The sequence below is a fragment of the Musca vetustissima genome, unplaced genomic scaffold (assembly GCF_032173495.1).
Source record: "Musca vetustissima isolate MV318-11 ecotype Yass unplaced genomic scaffold, APGP_CSIRO_Mvet_v1 utg101894, whole genome shotgun sequence".
NCBI classification, from domain to species: domain Eukaryota; kingdom Metazoa; phylum Arthropoda; class Insecta; order Diptera; family Muscidae; genus Musca; species Musca vetustissima.
Genome location: NW_026875235.1, coordinates 74,379 through 101,479, shown reverse-complemented (window position 1 = coordinate 101,479; position 27,101 = coordinate 74,379). Strand labels below are relative to the sequence as shown.

Below are 27,101 nucleotides of genomic sequence, written 5' to 3'. Positions count from 1 at the left end.
TTAAAAAACTTTGTTGTTTTTTTTCGTTTGTAGAAAAATAAATATTTAAACAAATTATTATAATGATGTGTAAACAAATCTATCGACAACCCGACAGAGTCTCATACAGCATCAGCAGCACACAGACGGACGGTCTCAAACGTGACTTAATTATATTAACAATTTTGTGATTTTTGCTGATGATTTTGTTGTTGTTGATTTTTTCTAATTTCAGGCGCCATCGAACAAAGACCCATTGGCTGCCCAATTTGAATAAATTTCTTGTGAAATTTGAAATCAAATAAAAACTCTCAGAAAAAATATGAATCGATTTTATCTGCCAGCACTGGTGCTGGCTGCTATTGGAATGGTCTCTGCAGAGCAGGCCACCAACTGGGATATGAATTCAAAACCAAATATTGTAATTATTATGGCTGATGATATGGTGAGTATTGGGGGAGATATGAGAAAATAAAAAAATATATTTTCGTAAAAAATCCACGCTTTGTGGATCTTCGAAAAAATATTTTTTTAAAAAATCCACGCTTTGTGGATCTTCGAAAAAATATTTTTTTAAAAAATCCACGCTTTGTGGATCTTCGAAAAAATATTTTTTTTAAAATCCACGCTTTGTGGATCTTCGAAAAAATATTTTTTTTTTAAATCCAAGCTTTGTGGATCTTCGAAAAAATATTTTTTTTTTTTAAATGCACTCTTTGTGGATCTTCGAAAATATATTTTTTTAAAAAATCCACGCTTTGTTGATCTTCGAAAATATATTTTTTTTTAAAAAATCCACGCTTTGTGGATCTTCGAAAAAATATTTTTTTTAAAAAATCCACGCTTTGTGGATCTTCGAAAAAATATTTTTTTTTAAAAATCCACGCTTTGTGGATCTTTGAAAAAATATTTTTTTAAAAAATCCACGCTTTGTGGATCTTCGAAAAAATATTTTTTTAAAAAATTCACGCCTTGTGGATCTTCGAAAAAATATTTTTTTTAAAAAATCCACGCCTTGTGGATCTTCGAAAAAATATTTTTTTAAAAAATCCACGCCTTGTGGATCTTCGAAAAAATATTTTTTTTTAAAAATCCACGCTTTGTGGATCTTTGAAAAAATATTTTTTTTTAAATCCACGCTTTGTGGATCTTCGAAAAAATATTTTTTTTAAAAAATCCACGCTTTGTGGATCTTCGAAAAAATATTTTTTTAAAAAATCCACGCTTTGTGGATCTTCGAAAAAATATTTCTTTAAAAAATCCACGCTTTGTGGATCTTCGAAAAAATATTTTTTTTAAAAAAATCCACGCTTTGTGGATCTTCGAAAAAATATTTTTTTAAAAAATCCACGCCTTGTGGATCTTCGAAAAAATATTTTTTTTTAAAAAATCCACACTTTGTGGATCTTCGAAAATATTTTTTTAAAAAATCCACGCTTTGTGGATCTTCGAAAAAATATTTTTTTAAAAAATCCACGCTTTGTGGATCTTCGAAAAAATATTTTTTTAAAAAATCCACGCTTTGTGGATCTTCGAAAAAATATTTTTTTAAAAAATCCACTCTTTGTGGATCTTCGAAAAAATATTTTTTTTTTTAAAATGCACTCTTTGTGGATCTTCGAAAATATATTTTTTTAAAAAATCCACGCTTTGTGGATCTTCGAAAATATATTTTTTTAAAAAATCCACGCTTTGTGGATCTTCGAAAAAATATTTTTTTTAAAAAATCCACGCTTTGTGGATCTTCGAAAAAATATTTTTTTTAAAAAATCCACGCTTTGTGGATCTTCGAAAAAATATTTTTTTTAAATCCACGCATTGTGGATCTTTGAAAAAATATTTTTTTAAAAAATTCACGCCTTGTGGATCTTCGAAAAAATATTTTTTTTTTAAAAATCCACGCTTTGTGGATCTTCGAAAAAATATTTTTTTTTTAAATCCACGCTTTGTGGATCTTTGAAAAAATATTTTTTTAAAAAATCCACGCCTCTGGTCTCTGATTATTTTTTAATTATTTTCATTCAATTTTTGTTTTTGAAATATTTTTTTTTTTCAATATTTCCAGGGCTTCGATGACATCAGTTTCCGTGGCTCAAATGAATTCCTCACACCGAACATTGATGCCTTGGCTTATAGTGGTGTCATTCTCAATAATCTCTATACACCATCGATGTGTACCCCCTCCAGAGCTGCCCTGCTAACCGGTAAATATCCCCTAAATACTGGAATGCAACATTATGTTCTGGTCAACGATCAACCCTGGGGTTTACCCACCAATGAGACCACAATGGCAGAGATTTTCCAACAAAATGGTTACTACACCTCCCTGATAGGCAAATGGCATTTGGGAATGTCTCGCAAGGCCTACACTCCGACATTTAGGGGTTTCGATCAGCATTATGGTTATTTGGGGGCCTATGTGGGCTACTATGATCAGACATTGGATCAGGGGGTAAGAAGGGAAGAATTTTTGGGGTTTGAAAAAAAATTTAATTTTTTTCGATTGTTTCAGAACGCCAACTATTCGCGGGGCCATGATTTCCGTGACAATCTAAAACCGATATGCGATCGTAATGGCACCTATGTCACTGATCTCCTTACAGAGGCTGCCATACGCCGCATCCTTGAACATAATTATCAAAAGAAACCATTGTTTATGTTGTTAAGTCATTTGGCTCCCCACTCGGGTAATGATGAAGACCCTTTGCAAGCCCCTGAATCGGAAATTTCGAAGTTCGCATATATTAAAGATGAACGAAGGCGGAAATATGCAGCGATGGTATCGAAAATGGATGAAAGTGTAGGCCAGGTGGTGGAGGCATTGAGCCATAGGGGTATTCTGAATAATACCATATTGTTGTTTTTGTCCGACAATGGTGGCCCGACACAGGGTATGCATTCGACAACGGCGTCGAATTATCCACTGAGGGGGGTAAGGAAAAAATTTGGATTTTTTTATTTTAATTTAAAAAATTGATTTTTAAGATATTTTTTTAAAATTATTTTTTTTTAATATTTTTTTTCAAAAAAAAAAATAATTTATAAAAAAATTTTTTTTCAATATTTTTTTTTGAAAAATAATTTTTTAAAAAAAATATTTTTTTAAAACAAAAATATTTTTTAATCTTAAAAAAATATTTTTTTTAAATTTTTGTTTTTTTTGAAAAATAATTTTTTAAATAATGTTTTAAAAAAATATTTTTTTAAAACAAATTTTTTTTATCTTAAAAAAAATATTTTCTTTTAAAAAATTATTTTTATCTTAAAAAAAATATTTTCTTTTAAAAAATTTTTTTTATCTTAAAAAAAATATTTTTTTTTTAAAAAATTATTTTTATTTTAAAAAAATTATTTTTTTAAATTTTTTTTTGAAAAAAAAAATATTTTTTTTTAAAAATTATTTAAAAAATTATTTTTCAAAAAAAATATATTTAAAAAAATATTTTTTTAATTTATAAAAAAATTGATTTTTAAGATATTTTTTTTAAATTTTTTAAAAATAATTTAAAAAATATTTTTTAATCTTAAAAAAATATTTTTTTTAAAAATTATTTTTTTTTTTAAATAAAAATTATTTTTTTTTAAATAAAAATTATTTTTTTTTAAATAAAAATTATTTTTTTTAAGAAAAAAAAATATTTTTTTTCAAAAAAATATAATTTATAAAATTTGTTTTTAATATTTTTTTTTGAAAAATAATTTTTTTAAAAAATATTTTTTTAAAACGAAATTTTTTTAATCTTAAAAAAAAATATTTTTTAAAGTAAAAAATATTTTTTTAAATATTTTTTAAATTAAAAAATATTTTTTTTTAATATTTTTTTAAAACAAAAATATTTTTTAATCTTAAAAAAATATTTCTTTTTAAAAAATTATTTTTTTTTTGAAAAAAAAAATTAAAAAAAGTTTTTTTTAATTTATCGACTATTTAATTTTTTTTTTTAATTTTTTAAAATCTTGTTTAATTAATTTTTTGTCGTTTTTTTCCTCCTTTAGCAAAAACATTCCCCCTGGGAGGGTGGCCTGCGCTCCTCCGCCGCCATTTGGTCTACGCAGCTGGAAAAACTTGGCACGATATGGAAACAGAAAATCTATATTGGCGATTTCCTACCCACCTTGGCATCGGCAGCAAATATCCATCTCGATCTCGAGGCCCTTAAAATTGATGGCCTCAATTTGTGGCCATCCCTAAAGTACGGCTATGAATCGGTGGAACGTGAAATAATGCACAACATTGATGACATTTTCAATTACGAAGTCTATGCCAAGGGTAAATGGAAGTACATAAATGGCACTACCCTGGAGGGTCGTTTTGACACATGGCTATCCCAGCGTCCCAATGATAGCTCACAAATTGATCCCAGATTTGAGCGCTACGAGGAATTGGTAAAGCAGTCCCCCGTGTGGAAACATTTGCATGCCATTACCGGCGATAAACCCATACAGCTGTTGGAGCATCGCGAACATGCCATGGTTAGGTGTCAATATGAAGATTCCTCCCAAGGTGTGGCCTGTAACCCCTTGGAGGCTCCATGCCTTTTCGATTTGGATGTCGACCCATGCGAACAAAATAATCTCTATGAGAAAATGAAAAATTCCACCATCTTTGCGAGTATTCTGGAACGCATTGCATACTTTAGGGAGCATGCCCACAATTATGAATGGACCTGGTGGGATCGGGGATGCATTTAATTTGCAAACCAGGATTCTGATTTTTTGTTTGATCGAAAAGTATTAACTAGAAAATAATTGTAAGAAAATAAGAAAATATTGTAAATAGATTTTAAGGAAAATCTGTATATTTTTAATTTAGTTAAAAATTAATTTTAATAAAAATTATTAAAAAAAATATTTAAAAAAAATAAAAATTTTTTTTAAATCCAGATTTCCAAGCGCTTCGGTCTTGTCCAGATCTCCTCCAATTTGAAAGACCACGTTCCAAGATATTGTTTTCTACTTGGTCTTTCCATCTGATTCCTGGCCTTCCCCTTCTACGGGAACCATCAGAAGGCTCGCGTTTATATACCATTCAAGGTCCAACTGAGGCGTGGATTTATTAAAGAATATATTTCAAGGTCCAACTGAGGCGTGGATTTATTAAAGAATATTTTTCAAGGTCCAACTGAGGCGTGGATTTATTATTTTTCAAGATTTTTTTTCAAGGTCCAACTGAGGCCAAGGTCTGAGGGCCAACTGTGGATTTATTAAAGAATATTTTTCAAGGTCCAACTGAGGCCAACTGAGGCGTGGATTTATTAAAGAATATTTTTCAAGGTCCAACTGAGGCGTGGATTTATTAAAGAATAAAGAATATTTTTCAAGGTCCAACTGAGCCGTGGATTTATTAAAGAATATTTTTCAAGGTCCAACTGAGGCGTGGATTTATTAAAGAATATTTTTCAAGGTCCAACTGAGGCGTGGATTTATTAAAGAATATTTTTCAAGGTCCAACTGAGGCGTGGATTTATTAAAGAATATTTTTCAAGGTCCAACTGAGTCGTGGATTTATTAAAGAATATTTTTCAAGGTCCAACTGAGGCGTGGATTTATTAAAGAATATTTTTCAAGGTCCAACTGAGGCGTGGATTTATTAAAGAATATTTTTCAAGGTCCAACTGAGGCTTGGATTTATTAAAGAATATTTTTCAAGGTCCAACTGAGGCGTGGATTTATTAAAGAATATTTTTCAAGGTCCAACTGAGGCGTGGATTTATTAAAGAATATTTTTCAAGGTCCAACTGAGGCGTGGATTTATTAAAGAATATTTTTCAAGGTCCAACTGAGGCGTGGATTTATTAAAGAATATTTTTCAAGGTCCAACTGAGGCGTGGATTTATTAAAGAATATTTTTCAAGGTCCAACTGAGGCGTGGATTTATTAAAGAATATTTTTCAAGGTCCAACTGAGGCGTGGATTTATTAAAGAATATTTTTCAAGGTCCAACTGAGGCGTGGATTTATTAAAGAATATTTTTCAAGGTCCAACTGAGGCGTGGATTTATTAAAGAATATTTTTCAAGGGCCAACTGAGGCGTGGTTTTATTAAAGAATATTTTTCAAGGTCCAACTGAGGCGTGGATTTATTAAAGAATATTTTTCAAGGTCCAACTGAGGGCCAACTGAGGCGTGGATTTATTAAAGAATATTTTTCAAGGTCCAACTGAGGCGTGGATTTATTAAAGAATATTTTTCAAGGTCCAACTGAGGCGTGGATTTATTAAAGAATATTTTTCAAGGTCCAACTGAGGCGTGGATTTATTAAAGAATATTTTTCAAGGTCCAACTGAGGCGTTTTATTAAAGAATATTTTTCAAGGTCCAACTGAGGCGTGGATTTATTAAAGAATATTTTTCAAGGTCCAACTGAGGCGTGGATTTATTAAAGAATATTTTTCAAGGTCCAACTGAGGCGTGGATTTATTAAAGAATATTTTTCAAGGGCCAACTGAGGTGTGGATTTATTAAAGAATATTTTTCAGGGCCAACTGAGGCGTGGATTTATTAAAGAATATTTTACAAAATTTTATATTTTAAAGCATACTTTCAGGCATGACTATGCAAACAAACATTTCATCATCTTTCCTTTTCAGTAGGGGTTTCTAAGGTAAGGTTCCTCCATTCTATTGACTTAGGGGGGTATTCGTTAATGAAACAACGCCACTAGTAAACGGCCTATTAGCTAATAATAAACCTATTAACATGCTTATCAAAAAAATATTTAAAACCGAATTGTAAATTTCAATTACCTTCGGGTAATTTACATTACAATTATATTTACCTATGTATATAATAGAATTTATTATATAGTGAATTATTTACATTTTTTTTGCAAACCAAAAAAAAACTGATCTACGACCACTATTTGGTTATTCCCCCCTTCGGTCTACCATTTCCAAATCAGAGCCACTAAAAATGTGTTTTACAACGAGCATGCATGTCTGTTTATGAATGAAAACAAAAAAATTAATGATCACAACAAAAACACATGTTGTTGTTATTGTTGTATCTTTAAGACAAGTAGATAAAAGCTGTAACTGCAGCAATTGCTGCCGGTACCGCTGCCGTTGGTACTACCTCAACTGCTCTGCAATGATATTAACAACAACAACAAGTTGTTGTTAAATTTGTTGTTGTTAATTTTTCTTGTTGTTGTTGTTTTAATAAAAATGTTGCCGATTTCTTGTCAGTTTTCAGTCGTCGAGAGTTAATCAAACAGGAAGGATCCAAAAAGCGGAAAATTAAAAAAAAAAATAAATACGGGATTTAAAATAAAGTGAGACGATCGTCAAAAGTGAGTTTCAAAAATATATATTGTGAACAGTGTTGGAATATAATAAAAAAATATATAAAATATAGTGAATTAATTAAAAGCGAATTGAAAAAAGGAAAAAAAATCAAAGGACCAAGCGAAAATATTATTTTAAGGACCCCCCAAACTTAGTGTCTATAACTGACACAAGGCTTCATTTTAGGAAGTTGGTATCAATGGGAAAAATATTCTCCACTGAATTTCACTATGGGCCACCAAACATAGAAAATCGGAATATATGAAATTTACTTTTTAAAAATCGGTTATAAATTGAATATATAGACAAAAAATATTTTTGTTATAAATAAACATATTTGTTTTGAATATAATGACAATATCTGCCACAAGGCTTCATTTTAGGAGGTTACTATCAATGGAAAAATTATTCCTCAGGAAATTTCACTATAAGTCGTGGACTAACTGAAATTGGTAGGTATAATTTTTACTATCGAAAAATCGGTTACAAATTGTGTACATAAACGAAAATATTTGTTGTTAAAATTCTCAGATTTGTTTCGAATATAATGACAATATCTGCCACAAGGCTTCAATTTAGGAGGTTGTTATTAATAGAAAAAAATGTTCTCCGGAAGATTTCACTATAAGTCACCGACTAAAATAAATCTCTATATATAATATATGACAGTGAAATATCGGCTACAAAGTGTGTACATTAACGAAAATAATACTTATGATAAATCTCATATTTGTTTCGAATATAAGGCAATATCTGCCACAGAGCTTCATTTTAGGAGATTAGTATACATGGAAAAAATTATCTCCATAGAATTTTACTATAGGTCAGCGACTAAAAGAAATCGGTAGATATAATTTTTACTATCGAAAAATCGGTTACAAATTGTGTACATAAGCGAAAATAATGATTGAAACAAGTCACATATTTGTTTTGAGTATAATGGCAAAATCTGCCACAAGGCTTCATTTTAGGAGGTTAGTGGCAATGAAAAAAATATTCTCCATGAAATTTCATTATAGGTCACCGACTAAAAGAAATCACTATATATACAATTTGACGGTGAAATATCGGTTACAAATTGTGTATATAAATGAAAATAATAATTGTAAATAGTCGCATACTTCTTTCGAATATAATGGCATAATCTGCCACAAGGCTTCATTTTAGGAGGTTGTTATTAATGGAAAAAATGTTCTCCATCGAATTTTACTATAGGTCACCGACTAAGGGAAATCTCTATATATACTATTTGATGGTGGAATATGGCTTACAAATTGTGTACACAATCGAAAATAATGATTTTAAGAAATCACATATTTGTTTCGAATATAAGACGATATCTGCCACAAGCCTTGATTTTAGGAGGTTAATATCAATGGAAAAAATGTTCTCCGGGAAATTCTATTATAGGCCACCGACCAATAGAAATCTCTATATATACTATTTGACGCAGAAATGTCGGCTACTAATTGTGTACATAAACGAAAATAATTTTTGAGATATATCTTATATTTTTTCCAACTTAGTGGCAATATTTTCCACAAGGCTTCATTTTAGGAAGGTGGTATTAATGGAGAATATATTCTTCATAAAATTCCACCAAAGTTCACTGGCAAAGCGAAATCGACAGATATAATTTTTACTTATGAAAAATCGGTTACAAATTTTATACATAAACGAAAATGCTGTTTGTAAGAATTACTTATTTGGGTCGAATAAAGTGGCAATATTTGCCACATGGCATCATTTTGGGCAGTTGATATCAATTGGAAAAATATTCTCCAGAAAATTTCACTATGGGTCACTGACTAACAGAAATTGGTATATATAATATTTAACGATGAAATATCGGCCACAATATGTGCACATAAAAGAAAATAAGTTGTGCAATAGATCACATATTTGTTTCGAATTTAATGCCAATATGTGCCACACGGCTTCAGTTTAGGAGGTTGCCTCCAATGAAAGAAATATTCTCAAGATAATTTCACTAAAGTTCACCGACAAAAGCAAATGGCTGGATATAATTTTTAATAATAAAAAATCGCTTGTCTACATAAACGAAAATAATTTTTGTAATAAATGGTATATTTGTTTGGATTATAATGGAAATATCTGCCTCAAGGCCTTATTTTAGGAAATCCGCACCAATGAAAAAAATATTCTTGAGAAAATTTTACTAAAATTCGCCGACTAAATGAAATCGGTGTATATAACATTTAAGAAGAACATATCGCTTATAAATTGTATGCAAAAACGAAAATAATTGCTGTAATTAATTTCAAACTTTTTCGAAATAAATAGCAATATTTGCCACAAGGCCTGGTTTTAGGAGGTTGGTATCAATTGGAAAAATATTCTCCATAAAATGTCACTATAGGTCACCGAACAGAAGCAATCGGTATATATAATATTCATGGTTTAAATATTGACTACAAATCTTAGTTCCTTGCTCCAAGCGGGTCATCCAGCCCAATTGATAACAATTTTATTGTTATTTTGTGCTGCACGTTTTTTTCATTAGAACGGCTTATTTTATTTTAATTTTCTTTAGTTTTTTTTTGTAAATTTTATTTCAATTGGAAATTAAATACTTAACTTATTATAAGTATAGAAAATTAATTGTAAACTAATGTTAGTTAGACAAATCACAAGGTAAAATCGTGCATTTGAATAATTTTTATTGTTATTCTTGTAGGAATTTAAAATTGATACGAATTATGTGGTTTATTCGGAAATAGAAAAAAAATCAGGTGTAACTAAGGTTATTGTTGTTGGTGTAGGTGATATAAATTAACTAAATATTCAAATAATATAAACAGCCTTAAATTTATTGTGACACTGGAAATAAAAGTCATTAACTGCCACAAGGCTTCATTTTAGGAGGCTGCTACCAATGAGAGAAATATTCTCCAAATTTCACTATATATTGCCGGCTAAAATAAATCGCTATATATAATATTTAATGATGAAATGTCGGTTACAAATTGTGTAAATAAACGAAAATAATTTGTGTAATAAATCGCATACGTTTTCGAAAGAAATCGGAATATCTGCCATACGGCTTTATTATAGGAGGTTGGTGTCATTGGGAAAAATATTCTCCAGGAAATTTTATTATAGGTCACCTACTAAAAGAAATCGGTTTATATAATATTTGACAACGAAATATCGGTTACAAAATGTCTACATAAACGAAAATAATTTTTGTGGTAAATCTAATATTTGTTTTCAAATTAATGGCAATCTCTGTCACAAGGCTTCACTTTAGGAGGTTGGTATCAATAGAAGAAATTTTCCTTATGAAATTTCCCTATAGGTCACCGACCAAAGGAAGTCGGTATATACAACATTTTATGATAAAATATGGGTTATAAAATCGGCACTCAAATGGAAATATTTTTAATATATATCATTATTGTTTCGAATATAATGACAATATCTGCCACAAGGCTTAACATTAGGAGATTGGTATCAACGGAAAAACTATTCTCCAGAAGATTTTATTATAGGTCACCGACGAACAGAAATCGCTATATATAATATTTTATGATCAAGTATAGGTTACAAATAGTGTACATAAACGAAAATAATTTTTGAGGCAAATCGTATATATTTTCGAAATAAATGTCAATTTCTGCCCCAAGGCTTCATTGTAGGAAATTGATATTAATGTAAGAAATATTCTTTAGGAGATTTCACTATATGTCACCGACCAAAAGAAGTCGGTATATATAATATTAAACACTGAAATATCGGTTATAAATCGTGTCTAAAAAGAACGGTAATTCTTAAGGTACATCTCATATTAGTTTCGAAATTAATGGCAATATTTGCCACAAGGCTTCATTTTAGATGGTTGGTATTAATGGAAAAAATGTTCTCCATCGAATTTCACTATAGGTCACTGACAAAAATAAAATGTTAGATATAATTTTTACTAATGAAAAATGGTGTACAAATTGTGTACATAAACAAAAAATATTTTTGTAAAAAATCACATATTTGCATCGAATATAATGACAACATCTGCCACAAGGCTTCATTGTAGGAGGTTGGTATTAATGGAAAAAATGTTCTCCATCGAATTTCACTATAGGTGACAGAAAAAATAAAACGTTAAATATAATTTTTACTAATGAAAAATGGGTTACAAATTGTGTACATAAACAAAAAATATTTGTGCATTTAATCGCATATGAGTTCCGTATATAATGACAATATCTGTCACAAGGCTTCATTGTAGGAGGTTGGTATCAATGAAAGAAATATTCCTTAGAGAATTTTATTTTAGGTTCCCGACTACTACATATATATATATATATATATATATATATAATATTTGACGATGAAATATCGGTTACAAATTGTATACAGACATGAAAATAATTTTTGTAGAAATTTGCACATTTCTTCGAAATCAATTGAAATTTTTGCCACAAGGTTTCATTGTAGGATGTTGTTATCAATGGAAAAAATATTCTCCAGAAAATTCTACTATGGGTTCCCGACTATAAGAAATCGATATATACAATATTTAATCTCAAAATATCGCTTACAAATTGTGTACAAAAACTAAAATAGTTTTTGAGTTTAATGTGATGATTTTTCAAAATATATGGCAATATCTGCCACACGGCTTCATTTTAAGAGGTTGTTATCAATGGACAAAATATTCTCCAGGAAATTTTACTATGAGTCCACGACTAAACGAAATCGTTATATAAAATATTTAAACACAAAATATTCGTTAGAAATTGTGTACAAAAATAAAAATAGTTTTTGAGTTTAATGTGATGTTTTTTTTCGAAATATATGGCAATATCTGCCACAAGGCTTCAATTTAGGAGGTTGTTATCTATGGATAAAATATTCTCCAGAAAATGTCACTATAGGTCCTGGACAAAAGAAATTCGTATATAGAATACTTAAGCACAAAATATCGGTTAGAAATTGTGTACATAAACAATATTTTTCCTTCATTGTTTTTGAGTAATACAACTTAGTGGCACCTCTAGTTCCATGTTGCCATTGAGAACTTCAGAAAAGAATGTATAAAACTCCATTATGCATACTACCATTTACATGTTTCATTTTAGACAATGTTAAACGATTTCCACTTAATTTGAAATGCTAGCTAACCAAACTCCACCTTTAAGGTTGGGAGTTTTTCGTTTTTAATTTTACTATCAAGTATGAATATTGCAATGCCAATGTTGATAGTAGAAAAAAAATAGTAAACAAATACCAAGGTTAAACGTGAATCTGACAAAACAACAACAACAGCATCGTGTTTGAAAAAAAATCATTAACAAGAACATGAGGAAGATAATATCTAACACTTCAGCCCACTTTTGTCTAAATGACTACTAATAAACGCAGTAATTATGTTTACCAAGATGGGGGAGGGGGAAATTAATTTTCAATATTTAATGGTAAACAGTAAGTTGGAGAAGATGAAATTTGATTTGAGATTCAAATTTATGAAGGGAGGTTTTTTTGATTAGAAAAATTCAAAAGAAATTAAAAAAGTTTTAATCTTATTAAAATCGAATATTTTTTTTGTGCAAAATTTTTTTTTGAACCAAAATTTCTTTGCTTTTCAAATTTAATTATCTTTTCCAAATTACCTCTTAAAAAAAACCAATTGAAACAATTGTGGTTTGACATGACCTATCTTTGTTACAGTTAATGGTAATGAAATTGTGCGAACAACATAATTTAATTGTCTGCAAATATTTTTGCAGACACAACAACATTTACAACATAATTTACATACAGCAAAAATTAACTAATTGCAATAATAATGTGTCTAAAATTTAATTACCATTTTTTATAAAAATAACTGCATTGCTTGCCACTCTTTAAATAATAAGTAGACAAAAAACATAACGAGGGTAGGTAGAAATATGAAAAATATAATGGCAATATCTGCCACAAGGCTTCATTGTAGGAGGTTAGCATCAATGGAAAAATTATTCTGCAGGAAATGTCATTATAGGTCACCGACTAGAAGAAATCGGTATATATAATATTTGACAATGAAATATCGATTTAAATTTGTGTACATAAGAGAAAATAATTTGTGAGATAAATCTTATATGTGTTTCGAATATAATGACAATATCTCCACATGCCTTCATTTTAGAAGGTTGGCAATAAAGGAAAAAATATTCTACGGAAAATTTTACTATAGGTCATCGACTAAAAGCAACCGGTATATATAATATTTCACGGTGAATTATCGGTTACAAATTGCGTACATAAACAAAAAATGTTTGTAGTAAATTTCATACTTATTTGCAATATAATGACTATATCTGCCACAAGGTTTCATTTTTGGAGGTTGACATTAACGGAAAAACGATTCCTCACAAAACTTCACTATTAGTGTCGGACTAAAAGAAATTGGTATATATAATATTTTATATAGAAAAATCAGTTACAAATTGTGTACATAAAGGAAAATAATTCGTGAGGTAAATCTTATATGTTTTCGAAATGATTGGCAATATCTCCCTCAATGCTTCATTTTAGGTGGTTGGCATTAATGGAAAAAATATTCTTCATAAAATTTTACTAAAGATCACCGACCAGAAGAAATCACTATATATAATATTTGAAGATGAAAATCGGCATCAATTTGTATACATAAACAAGAATAATTTTTGTAAAAAATCACATATTTGTTTCGAATATAATTGCAATATCTGCTACAAGGCTTCATTTTAGGAGGTTGACATTAATGGGAAAACGATTCCTCAGAAAATTTCACTGTTGGTGTCGGACTAAAAGAAATTGGTATATATAATATTTTATATAGAAAAATCAGTTACAAACTGTGTACAAAAACGAAAATAATTTGTGAGGTAAATCTCATATGTTTTCGAAATGATTGGCAATATCTCCCTCAAAGCTTCATTTTAGGAGGTTGCCATCAACGAAAAAAAAATATTCTCCAGGAAATTTCACTATAGGCCACCGACCAGAAGAAATCACCATATATATTATTTAATATTGAAATGTGTTTCACAAATTGTGCACAAAAATGAAAAAGCATGTTTGTAGTAAATTTCATACTTGTTTCGCATTTAATGCCAATATCTGACACACGGCTTAATCTTAGGAGGTTACCATTAAAGGAAAAAATATTCCTCAGAAAATTTCACTATTGGTGTCGGACTAAAAAAAATTGGTATATACAATATTTAATATAGAAATATTAGTTACACATAGTGCACATAAACGAAAATAATTTGTTTGACAAATCTTATAAGTTTTCGAAAGGGTTGGCAATATTTCCCTCAAAGCTTCATTTTAGGAGGTTGGCTATAATGGAAAAAATATTCTTCAGAAAATTTTACTAAAGATCACAGTCTAGAAGAAATCGGTATATATAATATTTAATATTGAAATGTGGTGTACAAATTGTGCACAAAAATGAAAAAATGTTTGAAGTAAATCTCACACTTGTTTTGAATATAATGACAATATCTGCCCCAAGGCTTCATTTTAGGAGGCCATTAATGGAAAAAGTATTCTCCAGAAAATTTCACTATTGGTGTCGGACTAAAAGAAATTGGTGTATATAATATTTTATATAGAAAAATCAGTTACAAACTGTGTAAAAAAACGAAAATAATTTGTGAGGCAAATCTTATATGTTTTCGAAATGATTGGCAATATCTCTTTCAAAGCTTCATTTTAGGAGGTTGGCATTAATGGATAAAATATCTTCTGAAAATTCTACTATAGGTCACCAACTAGAAGAATTCGGAATATATAATATTTGACGATGAAATATCGGCTACAAAAAGTGTACATAAAAAAACATAATTTGTGTTATGAATCACATATTGATTTCGAATATAATAGCAATAACCGCCACGAGGCTTCATTATAGGAGGTTGGTATCAACGAAGAAAATACTCTCCAGGAAATTTTACTATAGATCTCGGATCAGAATTAATCGCTATATATAATATTTAATATTGAAATGTGTGTTTAAAGTGTGTACAAAAAGTAAAATAATTGGTGAGGTGATTTATGTTTTTTTTTTTTTTTGCAATTAATTGCAGATATTTGCCACAAGGCTTCATTATAGCAGGTTGGCAACAATGGACAAAATATTCTTCAGGTAATTTTACTATAGGTGTCGGACCATAATCAATCGCTATATATAATATTTAATAATGAAATATCGGTTATAAGGTTTTTACATAAACTCGAATTGTTGTTAAGGAAAATCCAATATTTGTTTCGAATTTAATGGCGATAACTGGCACAAGGCTTCATTTCAGAAGGTCGGTATCAATGGAAAAAGTATTCTCCATAAAATTTAGCTTAAAATCACCCACAAGAGGAAATTGGTATATATAATATTTGACGATGAAATATGGGTTACAAATTGTGTACATAAAAGAAAATAATTTTAGTAATAAATTTAATTTGTGTTTCGAATAAACTGGCAATAATTGCCACAAGGCTTCATTTAGGAGGTTGATATCAATGGAATATTCTCCAGGAAATTTTATTATACTTCTAAGACAAAAAGAAATCGTTATATATAATATATTATATAGAAATATCAGCTACAAATTGTGTACATATACGAAAATAATATTTGAGGTAAAAATTATGTTATTTCGAAATCAATGGACAAAATATTCCCCCGTTTATTTTACTATAGGTCACCGACAAAACAAAATCCCCATATATAATATTTGATGATGATGAAATATCGGTTATAAACTGCGTACATAAAAGAAAATAATTTTTGTAAGAAATTATATATATGCTTCGAATTAAATGACCATAAATGCCACAAGCCTTTATTTTTGGAGATAGCTATCAATGGACAAAATATTCTCCAGGAAATTTCACTATATGTCTTTGACTAAATCACATCGGTATATATAATATTCAATATAGAAATATCGGTGATAAGTTGTATATATAAACGAAAATATTTGTTAAGGTAAATCTCATATTGTTTCGAAATTAATGACAATATCTGCCACAAGGCTTCATTTTAGAAGGTTGATATAAATGGAAAAAATATTCTTGAGAAAATTTAACTATAGGCCAAGGACAACAAGAAATCGTTATATATAATAATTTATAATTTCTGTGATAAATCGTATATATTTTTTTTCGAAGTTACGGTCATAACTGCCACTAGGCTCCATTTTAGGCGCTTGGTATCAATGGAAAAAATATTCTCCCGAAAATTTCAGTATAGGTCTCGGACTAAAAGAAATCGGTATATAGAATATAAATGTTTTTGCTGTTCAGTGTTTTAAGTAGCTACTCGTGTTTGTTGTTAACAAAAAAAAAAAAATAATAATTAAATATTGACTTTTGTGAGACACAATACGAGTAATGCCTAGTCTGTTTCTGCTTAAATGATACGTATATATAAGTGTTATTTATATATCCGTACCTTTAAAGCAGAATGAGGCTAGGCATTATTGTGTCTCACTTAGGCGTGTACAAATCAAACCAGACAATAAAATATTTTGATTTAAAAAATGTTTTTATACCTCAATATATAGGGTACACGTGAATAATTGTTCATTCGTTCCGAATGTGGTTATTAACCTACAATCAAAAAAATTGTTTAAAAAAATAATCTGCTTCACACCAAAAATGTAAATAATTGCACAAATTTTATCAGTCATTAAGTGAACAAATTATGGCTAACAAAAATGTTGTTTAGATTGCTAAGTGTCTGGTATTTTAGATTGCATTTAACGAAGACGATATATATATATAGTCTTTTTGTTAAAAAATATTTTTATAATTTTTTGTGATATATAGATTATACCTTTTTTGTGTTCCATGACCTATAGTGAAATTATATTAAGAATATTATTTCTATTGATAACAAATCGTTAAAATCGGACCAATATTGTAAAATCTTACGAAAACTTTAAAGAAGAAAATAGGGCTAACAATTTGTAATCGATATTTTATGAAATTAAACTATATATACTGATTTCTTTTCTTCGGTAACCTATAGTAAAATTTGATGGATAATATTTCTTACATTGTTATTAATCTCCTACAATGAAGCCTTGTGACAAAAATTGCCATGAAATTCGAACAAATGTACAATTAATCTCAAATTATTATTTTCTTTTTTGTGCACAATACCGATTTCTTTTGGTCGGCGACCTATAGTGAAATTTTCTGGACAATATTTCCTCTCCTGATAACAATCGCCTTAAATGAAGCCTTGAGGCAGATATTGTCATTAACTTCGAAAAAATAAAACATTTTCTTCAATAATAATTATCGTTTATGTGCACAATTTGCAACCGATATTTCGTAGTCAAATATAATATTTACTGATATCTTTTGGTCGGGGACCTATTGTGAAATTTCCTGGAGAATATTTCTTCCATTGATACCAACCTCCTACAATGAAGCCTTGTGGCAAAAATTGCCATGAAATTCGAACATATGTACGATTTACCTCAAATTATTATTTTCTTTTATGTACACAAATTGTTATCGATTTTTCATTGTAAAATATTATAAACACCGATTTCTATTGGTCGACGACCTATAGTGAAATTTTCTGGAGAATATTTCTTCCATTGCAAATAACCTCCTAAAATAAAACCTTGTGGCAGATATTGGCAATAGATTCGAAGAAACTCAGGATTAACCCTAAAAATTTTTTTTAGGGTAAACCGATATTTTATTTGTTTTGTAACCGATATTTTATCCTTAAATATTATATATAACGATTTCCTTTGGTCGGCGACATATAATAGAATTTTCTGGGGAATATTTTCTTTATTGATAGCTACCTCCTTAAATGAAGTCTTGTGGCAGATATTGTCATTACATTCGAACAAACATATGATTTACATCAAAAATTATTTTTGTTTATGTTCGCAATTTTTAACCGATTTATCCATATTAAATATGATCTGTATCGATTTCTTTTGGTCGGCGACCTATTGTGAAATTTCTTGGAGAATATTTCTTCCATTGATACCAACCTCTTACATTAAAGCCTTGTGGCAAATATTGCCATGAAATTCGAAGAAATGTACGATTTACCTCAAATTATAATTTTCTTTTTTGGACACAATTTGTAAACGATAGTTCATCGTTAATTGTTATATATACCTATATCTTATGTACAGTAACCCATAGTGAAATTTCCTAGAGGACATTTCTTCCATTGATACCGACTTCCTTAAATGATGCCTTGTGGCAGTTATTGCCATTAATTCAGAAGATAAGCTAAATCTATTAACTACAATTATTGTTTGCTTTTTATCTAACTTCTAACCGATATATTATCGTAAAATATTATATATACCGATTTCTTTTGTTTGATGACCCATAGTGAAATTCGATGGAGAATAAATTTTCCATTGACACCAATCCCCTGATATGGACTATTGTGGAAGATTTTGTCCCATATTTAAATGAAGCACTTTGAAGTAGTTTATTCTGCTAAACCTAATTAGAAGTGACTTTTTAAGTGGTATATACTTGATATAGTTTTTTAGTTTCTTCGGTGACCTATACGGATATTTTCTGAGGAATTTTTTTTCCATTGGGAGTTACCTTGTAAAATGTAGTATTATGGAACTTATTGGCTTTAATTGCGATCAACTAAGAAATTCAACAACACATAATGGTCGTTCTTTAAATATAGAATTTGTAACCGACATATGATTATTAAATATTATATATACCGATTTTAACTGGTGTGTGACCTATAGTGAAATTTTATGGAGAATATTTTTTCCATTACGAGTAATCGCATTGAATGCATCCTAGTGGGAGATATTGACCTTGATTCCCAAATAGTGTGAATTTTACTTAATAAAATGTTTTTATTTTCTTTACTCAATTTGTAACCGATATTTTGTCATGAAATATTATATATACCGATTTCTGTTGTTCGGTAACCTATAGTGGAATTTTCTGGAGAATATATTTTCCATGGATATCAAGTGCCTAAACCTAAGAGTTGGTTTCGAATTTGACCCAAAATGAAAAAAATGCTCTAAAATTTCCCAAAAAAGAAAAATATAAATTTTTCTTGCGAGACCCCATGTTTAACTGATAATTTATCGATAAATATCGAATTTAGAGATGTTATTGGTTCGGTCACCCATAACGAAATTTTATGGGGAATATTTTTTTATTGGGAGTAATTCCATAAAATGCATTCTAGTAGGAGATATTGTCTTTGATTCCGAACAAGGGTGATTTTTACTTAATAAAACACATTATTGTTTATATATCCTCTTTGGAACCAACATTTCAGCGTTAACAATTATATATACCGATTTCATCTTTTCGGTGACCTGTATTGAAATTTTCTGAAGAATATTTTTTCCATTAACATCAACTTCCTAAACCTAAGATTTGGGTTCGATTTTGGCCTATAATGAAAAGTTTTTGAAATTTTCCAAAAAGAAAAGATTTTTTCATAAGAACCTAAGTTTAAACGATATTCTACCGATAAATATCGAATTTAGAGATTTCATTTGTTCGGTGACCCATAGTGAAATTTTATGGAGAATAATTTCTTCATTGGCATCATGCACCTAAAATCAAGTTAAATACGAAATTTGACCACCATAAAATTGTAACCAAAAATCTTTAAATATCCTTTTTGTAGAAACCTTTATCCTACACCCTTTAACAAGCTTAAAAATTCCGCACATTTTATTATGATTACATTTTAATTATTTGTTTATGTTTTTTTATAATTTTTTTTTGGGAATCCATTTCCCGAAATTCTGGTTTTTACTTTCATTTTTGTTTGTCTTCGCCCATTAACAGAAAACATCAGTCATTTTTTGTTTTGCAAGGAAGGATTGTTGACATCTCTAACCGGTTCCATAAAGAATTATTCTTATGGTTTCATTGTGCCGGCCATTCGAATTGGAAAAAACCCCCAACCGTTATTGAACTTGAAACTAGTACAAGCTACTACTACCACTTCGATTTGGAGGAGGACAGCTTAGTTGGTTATTCCCACTTGTTGGCCTAGAATATGAGTCATCGTTACAATTCTTGGAGGGGCCGGTATCTGAGGTTGATGTCTATGCTGCTATTGATGCTGCTGCAGCTTATGGGAGCTGTCAGAGATGTACATGCCCATCAACGAAGGCAGAGTGAGAAACCGAATATTGTAATAATTCTTATTGATGATATGGTAAGTAGAGTAGATTTTTCTAAAAATTATTTCTAGGGGTCTAACAGAAGACGTGGATTTCTTAAACAAATATTTTAAGGGGTCTACCAATATTTTTAGGGGTATATCAGAAGGCGTGAATTTTTTAAAAAATATTTTTAAGGGTCTACCAATATTTTTAGGGATCTACCAGAAGGCCTGGATTTTTTAAAAAATATTTTTGAATTTTTCTAGGGCTTCAATGATGTCAGCTTCCATGGTTCCGATCAGTTTCTAACACCCAACATTGATGCCCTGGCCTATAATGGCATCATACTCAATAAACACTATGTACCGAGTTTGTGTACCCCCTCCAGAGCTTCACTTTTGACGGGGAAATATCCCATACACACGGGTAAGTAAATTCCGAATTAATTTTTGACTCCAAAAAAAAAAAAAAATAAATAAATAAAAATTTCGGTCCCTCCCCACTCTCAGGCACCCAACACTTTGTCATCATCAATGACGAACCCTGGGGTTTACCACTTGACGAACATTTGATGCCCGAGATATTTCGCGATGCTGGCTATTCTACAAATTTGGTGGGTAAATGGCATTTGGGTTTCTATGATCGGGAAATGACACCGCTGTATCGAGGTTTTGATCATCACTACGGGTATTATTCGGGTTATATTGGTTATTTTGATCACACAATGAAGATTGTGGTAAGTTAAAACCCATTACACCCTAACGTCTGGAAAATTAAAAATAGGTGTCCCTTTTCAGCAAAGAAATATTTCCGGTCTGGATTTGCGCAATGATTTGGACCCTATGCCTGAGGTAAATGGTATCTATGCCACAGATCTATTTACCCAAGAAGCTGTTCGTATAATCGATGAACATGATACAGATCGCCCGCTGTTTTTGCTTATGAGTCATTTGGCTGTCCACACAGGGAATGAAGATAATCCCATGGAAGTATTGGAGGAGGATTTGGAGAAATTTCAATATATTTCGGATCCCAAGAGAAGGGCTTATGCAGGTAATTTTGGATTATTTTTAGGGATCTACATCTAGGCGTGGATTATTTAAAAACCCGTTTAGGGGTCTACATCTAGGCTTGGATTATTTAAAAACAATTTTAGGGGTCTACATCTAGGAGTGGATTATTTAAAAACACTTTTAGTGGTCTACATCTAGGCGGGGATTATTTAAAAACACTTTTTGGGGTCTACATTTAGGCGTGGATTATTTAAAAACACTTTTAAGGGTCTATATCTAGGCGTGGATTATTTAAAAACACTTTTAGGGGTCTACATCTAGGCGTGGATTATTTAAAAACACTTTTTGGGGTCTACATCTAGGCGTGGATTATTTAAAAACACTTTTAGGGGTCTACATCTAGGCGTGGATTATTTAAAAACATTTTTAGAGTCTACATCTAGGCGTGGATTATTTAAAAACCCGTTTAGGGGTCTACATCTAGGCGTGGAGTATTTAAAAATGTTTTTAGGGGTCTACATCTAGGCATGGATTATTTAAAAAACACTTTTAGGGGTCTACATCTAGGCGTGGATTATTTAAAAAACACTTTTAGGGGTCTACATCTAGGCGTGGATTATTTAAAAAACACTTTTAGGGGTCTACATCTAGGCGTGGATTATTTAAAAACACTTTTTGGGGTCTACATCTAGGCGTGGATTATTTAAAAACACTTTTAGGGGTCTACAGCTAGGCGTGGATTATTTAAAAACACTTTTAGGGTCCTACGCCTAGGCGTGGATTATTTAAAAACACTTTTAGGGTCCTACGCCTAGGCGTGGATTATTTAAAAACACTGTTAGGGGTCTACATCTAGGCGTGGATGGTTTAAAATTATCGCAATAGAATCACTGCAAATTAATCCACACAGTTGGCAACACGTTACACACAGCTGATACAAGCAATGAATGTAAAAACGCTTCAATCCATAAATATTTCACAAATATGCATAACTATAAGCCCCATTTGAGAATGCTGTATTACAGCTAGCGATTTGAATTGGTCGGTGGCCCATAGTAAAATTTAATAGAGAATATTTTTCTCATTAACATCCAGCCTCTAAAATGAAGAATTATGGCAGAAATGCCCAATAATACGAAAGAAAAGCTACGTTGAAGTTGATTCTTATATGAAGATATTGGGGCACACATTTTGTTGATATATATTCAAAATGCCGACTTCGTTTGTTCGGCGATCCATAGTGAAATTTAGTGGAGAATATTTTTCTCAACAACATCCAACCTCTAAAATGAAGAATTATGGCAGATATGACCAGTAATACAAAAGAAAATCTACGTCGAAGTAGATTCGTATATGAAGATATTTCGACCAACATTTTATTGGTATATATTCTAAATACCGATTTTATTTGTGCGGTGGCCTATAGTGAAATTTAATGGAGAATATTTTTCTCATTAACATCAAAGATCTAAAATGAAGAATTATGGCAGATATGACCAGTAATACAAAAGAAAAGCTACGTTGAAATAGCTCCTTATATGAAGATATTTGGACCCACATTTTGTTGATATATATTCTAAATACCGATTTCATTTGTTCAGTGACCCATAGTGAAATTTGATGGAGAATATTTTTCTCATTGACATCAAGGCCCAAAAATGTGGTCCTAAGTAAAATATTGTCAGATTTTGAAACGTACGAAGAAATTACAATATATTTTATTTTGTCATCGGGTTTAGAGATATTTTCTATATCATCTATTATATATTGTGACTTATTACGAAAGTAAAGATCTACTAAAATTTGAAGAAGAATATGTTTTTCATTAACATCGACCCTCTAGAATCAAAATCGGAGGGTAATATTGGCTAATTTTGCTAAACACTAGAGAAAAATTAAAATATTTTGTATTCAAACACTGTTACTTAAAGAACCAGTCTTTTTCTTTAGATAAAAACTATTATTTATCATATTTGTCATACGCCCATATATAAGAATCACTACAAAATAATCGTAAAGAGGTTGGCAACACCTCACATGAACTTAATGTAAACAATCAAATGTAAAAACGGCCTTTTTGATAGTTATTGAGCCAAATGCGATATTATATGCCATATTTTAAGGTATAATACTATAGTTACAGATTTCTTTTGTTCGGTGACCTATAGTGGAATTTTATGGAGAATATTTTTTCCATTGACATCAAGGTGCCAAAATGAGGTTCTAAGGGAAATACTTCGCAATTTTGAAACTCACGAACAAAACAAACAATATTTTATTTGCTCATATTGTCGAAGATGTTTTCTGTATTATATATTAGATATACAGATTTTTTCCTAACGTGGACCCATAGTGAAATTTTATGCGGAACATATTTTCCATTGACATCAAACTCCTAGGAGGTACATTTGACATTGAAATCAAGGCCCCAGAATGAGAACCTAAGGGAAATACTGTGCAATTTTGAAACACACGAACAAAACAAAAAATATTTTATTCGCTCACATTGTTTCCGATATTTTCTGGAAAATATGTTAGATATACCGATTTGTTCCTAACGTGGACCCCTAGTGAAATTTTATGAGGAACATATTTTCCATTGATATCAAACTCCTTGGAGGTACTTTTGTGGGAGATTTGACCAAAAAATTAAATGTAACACAAGGAACAAATTAATTCAAATAAAGCCAAGTTGGAACCGACTTTTTTCTGATATATATTATATATACCGATTTTTTTTGTTTGAGGACCTATAGTGAAATTCGATGGAGAATATATTTTCCATTGACATCAAGAAATAGTGTTCCGAGGAAGATATTGTCATGTTATGAAACATACTAAAGAAAATTAAAAATATTTTTTTGTACTTACATTGTTTCCGATCTTTTCGGATTATATATAATATATACCGATTTTTTCTTAAAGTGGACCCCTAATGAAATTTGATGGAGAATATATTTTCCATTGACATCGAATACCTAGATGATAGTTTTGTGGGAGATTTGGTCCAAAAATCGAATGTAACATAAAGAAAAAAATGTTCCTATATATGCAAGTTGGAACCGATTTTTTTCTGATATATATTATATATACTGATTTCATTTGTTCGTTGACCTATAGTGAAATTCGATGGATAATCGTTTTTCCTTTGGCTACAATCCTCTAAAATAAATTTTCAAGGGAGATATGGTCAATTATTGAAACATACGGCAACAAAAGAAAAAATATTTTAATGACGCACATTGTTTCCCATATTTTCGGAATATATATCATTGATGCCGATTTAACTTGTTCGGTAACCCATAGTGAAATTTGATGGAAAATATATTTTCCTTTAACATTAATCCGCTAGAATGAAGTTTCGAGGGACATATTGTTAGATTTTGAAGCCTACTGAACAAATATCGTTTTTTGCCCTTTTTTCCAGCCATGGTTTCCCGTTTGGATCAAAGTGTGGGCCAGACTGTAACCGCTCTCAAGGACAAGGGTATATTGAATAACACGATAATTCTCCTGTATTCCGATAATGGTGCCCCTACGGTGGGTATTCACTCAAATTCTGGTTCCAATTATCCATTTAGGGGGGTGAGTACGAGCATTTTTAATTTCATTATTTATTTCGGAACTTATTTTTTCTTGCTTCTTTTAGCAAAAAGAATCACCCTGGGAGGGTGGTGTACGTTCCGCCGGTGCCATATGGAGTCCCATGCTGAGGAGGAAAAATTATGTCTCAAATCAAGTGGCCCATGCCATAGATTGGTTACCCACCTTGGCCGCGGCAGCTGGCGTAGCCGTACCAAAACATCTGCAATTGGATGGGGTGAATCTATGGCCCTCACTGAGCGAAGCCTTGGATCCTCAACCTCGCAGCTTAATTCACGTTTTGGATACCATATTCGGCTATAGTTCATATATGCGTGGCAATTTAAAGTATGTTAATGGTTCCTCATTTGCCGGGCAATATGATACCTGGCTGGGTGATATTGACTTCAATGAAATCCACCCGTTGGCAAAGACCTATGCTCAAGAGGTGTTATCGTCACCGGTACATAAGGCTCTGGGAAGTACGCAACTTGGTGTAGACCTCATTAATAGATTACGGAGAGAGGCAACTCATACTTGTCCCACGAACTCCGAAGATTATGAACAGGAAATTTATAAATGTGAACCCTTGCGGGCGCCATGTTTCTTTAATTTGGAGAAGGATCCCTGCGAACGTTATAATTTGGCAAATCTTTATCCTCTGCAAGTGCAATTCCTTTCCCAAGAAGTTAAGGTACTGAAACGTCAAGCACGTACCTCGGCTAGGGTACCATATTCCGATCCTCTTTCAAATCCGGAGCGTTTTGGTGGTGTCTGGCAATGGTGGAAGGGTACCGAAAATTATGGCTATGTGGAGTCTAAAGGCATTTCCCTGGGGAAGTGGGATGGTGGTCAGATGCAGATTTTAGGGTTAAGTTTTCTATCAATTTTCTTGAATTTTATTGGAAATTATTTATTTTAATTTTCTTTTGTACAAAATGTAATTATTTTTCTTTTAGTTTGTAGACTGTTTGAGGGACAGTATTTAAATCGGCATAAGACTCTTGGAGGCATACCTCAATTAAATTATTGAAACAATAAAAAAGTATCTAAGAAAAAATTAAATTTTATTTAATTCGCAAAGGAAAATGGCGCCCAACGTTTTTATAAAAATTATTTTTAAGGCTCTAACACAAGGCGTGGATTTTTTTAAGGCTCTACCAGAAGGCGTGGATTTTTTTAAGGCTCTACCAAAAGACGTGGATTTTTTAAGGCTCTACCAGAAGGCGTGGATTTTTTAAGAATTATTTTTAAGGCTCTACCAGAAGGCGTGGATTTTTTAAGAATTATTTTTAAGGCTCTACCAGAAAGCGTGGATTTTTTAAAAATTATTTTTAAGGCTCTACCAGAAGGCGTGGATTTTTTAAAAATTATTTTTAAGGCTCTACCAGAAGGCGTGGATTTTTTAAAAATTATTTTTAAGGCTCTACCAGAAGGCGTGGATTTTTTAAAAATTATTTTTAAGGCTCTACCAGAAGGCGTGGATTTTTTAAAAATTATTTTTAAGGCTCTACCAGAAGGCGTGGATTTTTTAAAAAAAATTTTCCGAAGCAATGATACAAAATATTTGTAGAAGGTGTGGTGAATTGAATTTGGATAATTTGTTGTTGGCAATGCTGTTGTTTCTGGTATTTGCAATGGGTTAGTGTCTGTGCTAAGCCACCTGTGGCCATTGTGTGTGATTTCACCTCTCTAACCATAGATAAAAACGTGTTACCAGATGTTGCCCATTAAATGTAATTTTTCGGGGAATATATTTTTAAGGGACTATCAGAGCCATACTATATGGGTTTTTTTAAATTATATATTTAAAAAATGTCGGAACTATAAATGTGGATACTTTTCCGAGACTTTCACTTTCGAGTTTTGGTGGAAAATATACGAATGATTTTCAAAAAATGGCAAAATATCACAAAACAACTTATTTTAGAAGCTTGATGTCAATAGGAAAAATATTCTGCATCGAATTTCACTATAGGCCACCGAACAAACGATATCGGTATGTATTGTATATAACCTGAAAATATCGGAAACAATTTGAGTAAATAAAATAATTTTGTTTTTTGACAGTTAGTTTCAAAATTTGACAATATATCCCCCG

The 27,101-nt window shown here is 30.7% G+C and overlaps 2 protein-coding genes across 2 annotated transcripts; both read left to right on the top strand.

The window, feature by feature from the left end:
- Positions 1-378: 378 nt before the first annotated feature.
- Positions 379-4,671, top strand: LOC133337709 (arylsulfatase B). The gene is made up of 4 exons (XM_061545914.1): positions 379-424; positions 2,045-2,431; positions 2,492-2,911; positions 3,976-4,671. The coding sequence occupies exons 1-4, from the start codon at positions 380-382 to the stop codon at positions 4,669-4,671; spliced, it is 1,548 nt and encodes a 515-aa protein (XP_061401898.1). The 5' UTR covers position 379.
- A 15,670-nt stretch (positions 4,672-20,341) lies between these two features.
- LOC133337708 (arylsulfatase B) lies at positions 20,342-25,966 on the top strand. Its single transcript, XM_061545913.1, has 7 exons — positions 20,342-20,458; positions 20,672-20,831; positions 20,915-21,141; positions 21,203-21,458; positions 24,846-25,003; positions 25,068-25,840; positions 25,960-25,966. Exons 1-7 carry the CDS (start codon positions 20,342-20,344, stop codon positions 25,964-25,966), a joined length of 1,698 nt encoding a protein of 565 aa, XP_061401897.1.
- Positions 25,967-27,101: the final 1,135 nt, after the last annotated feature.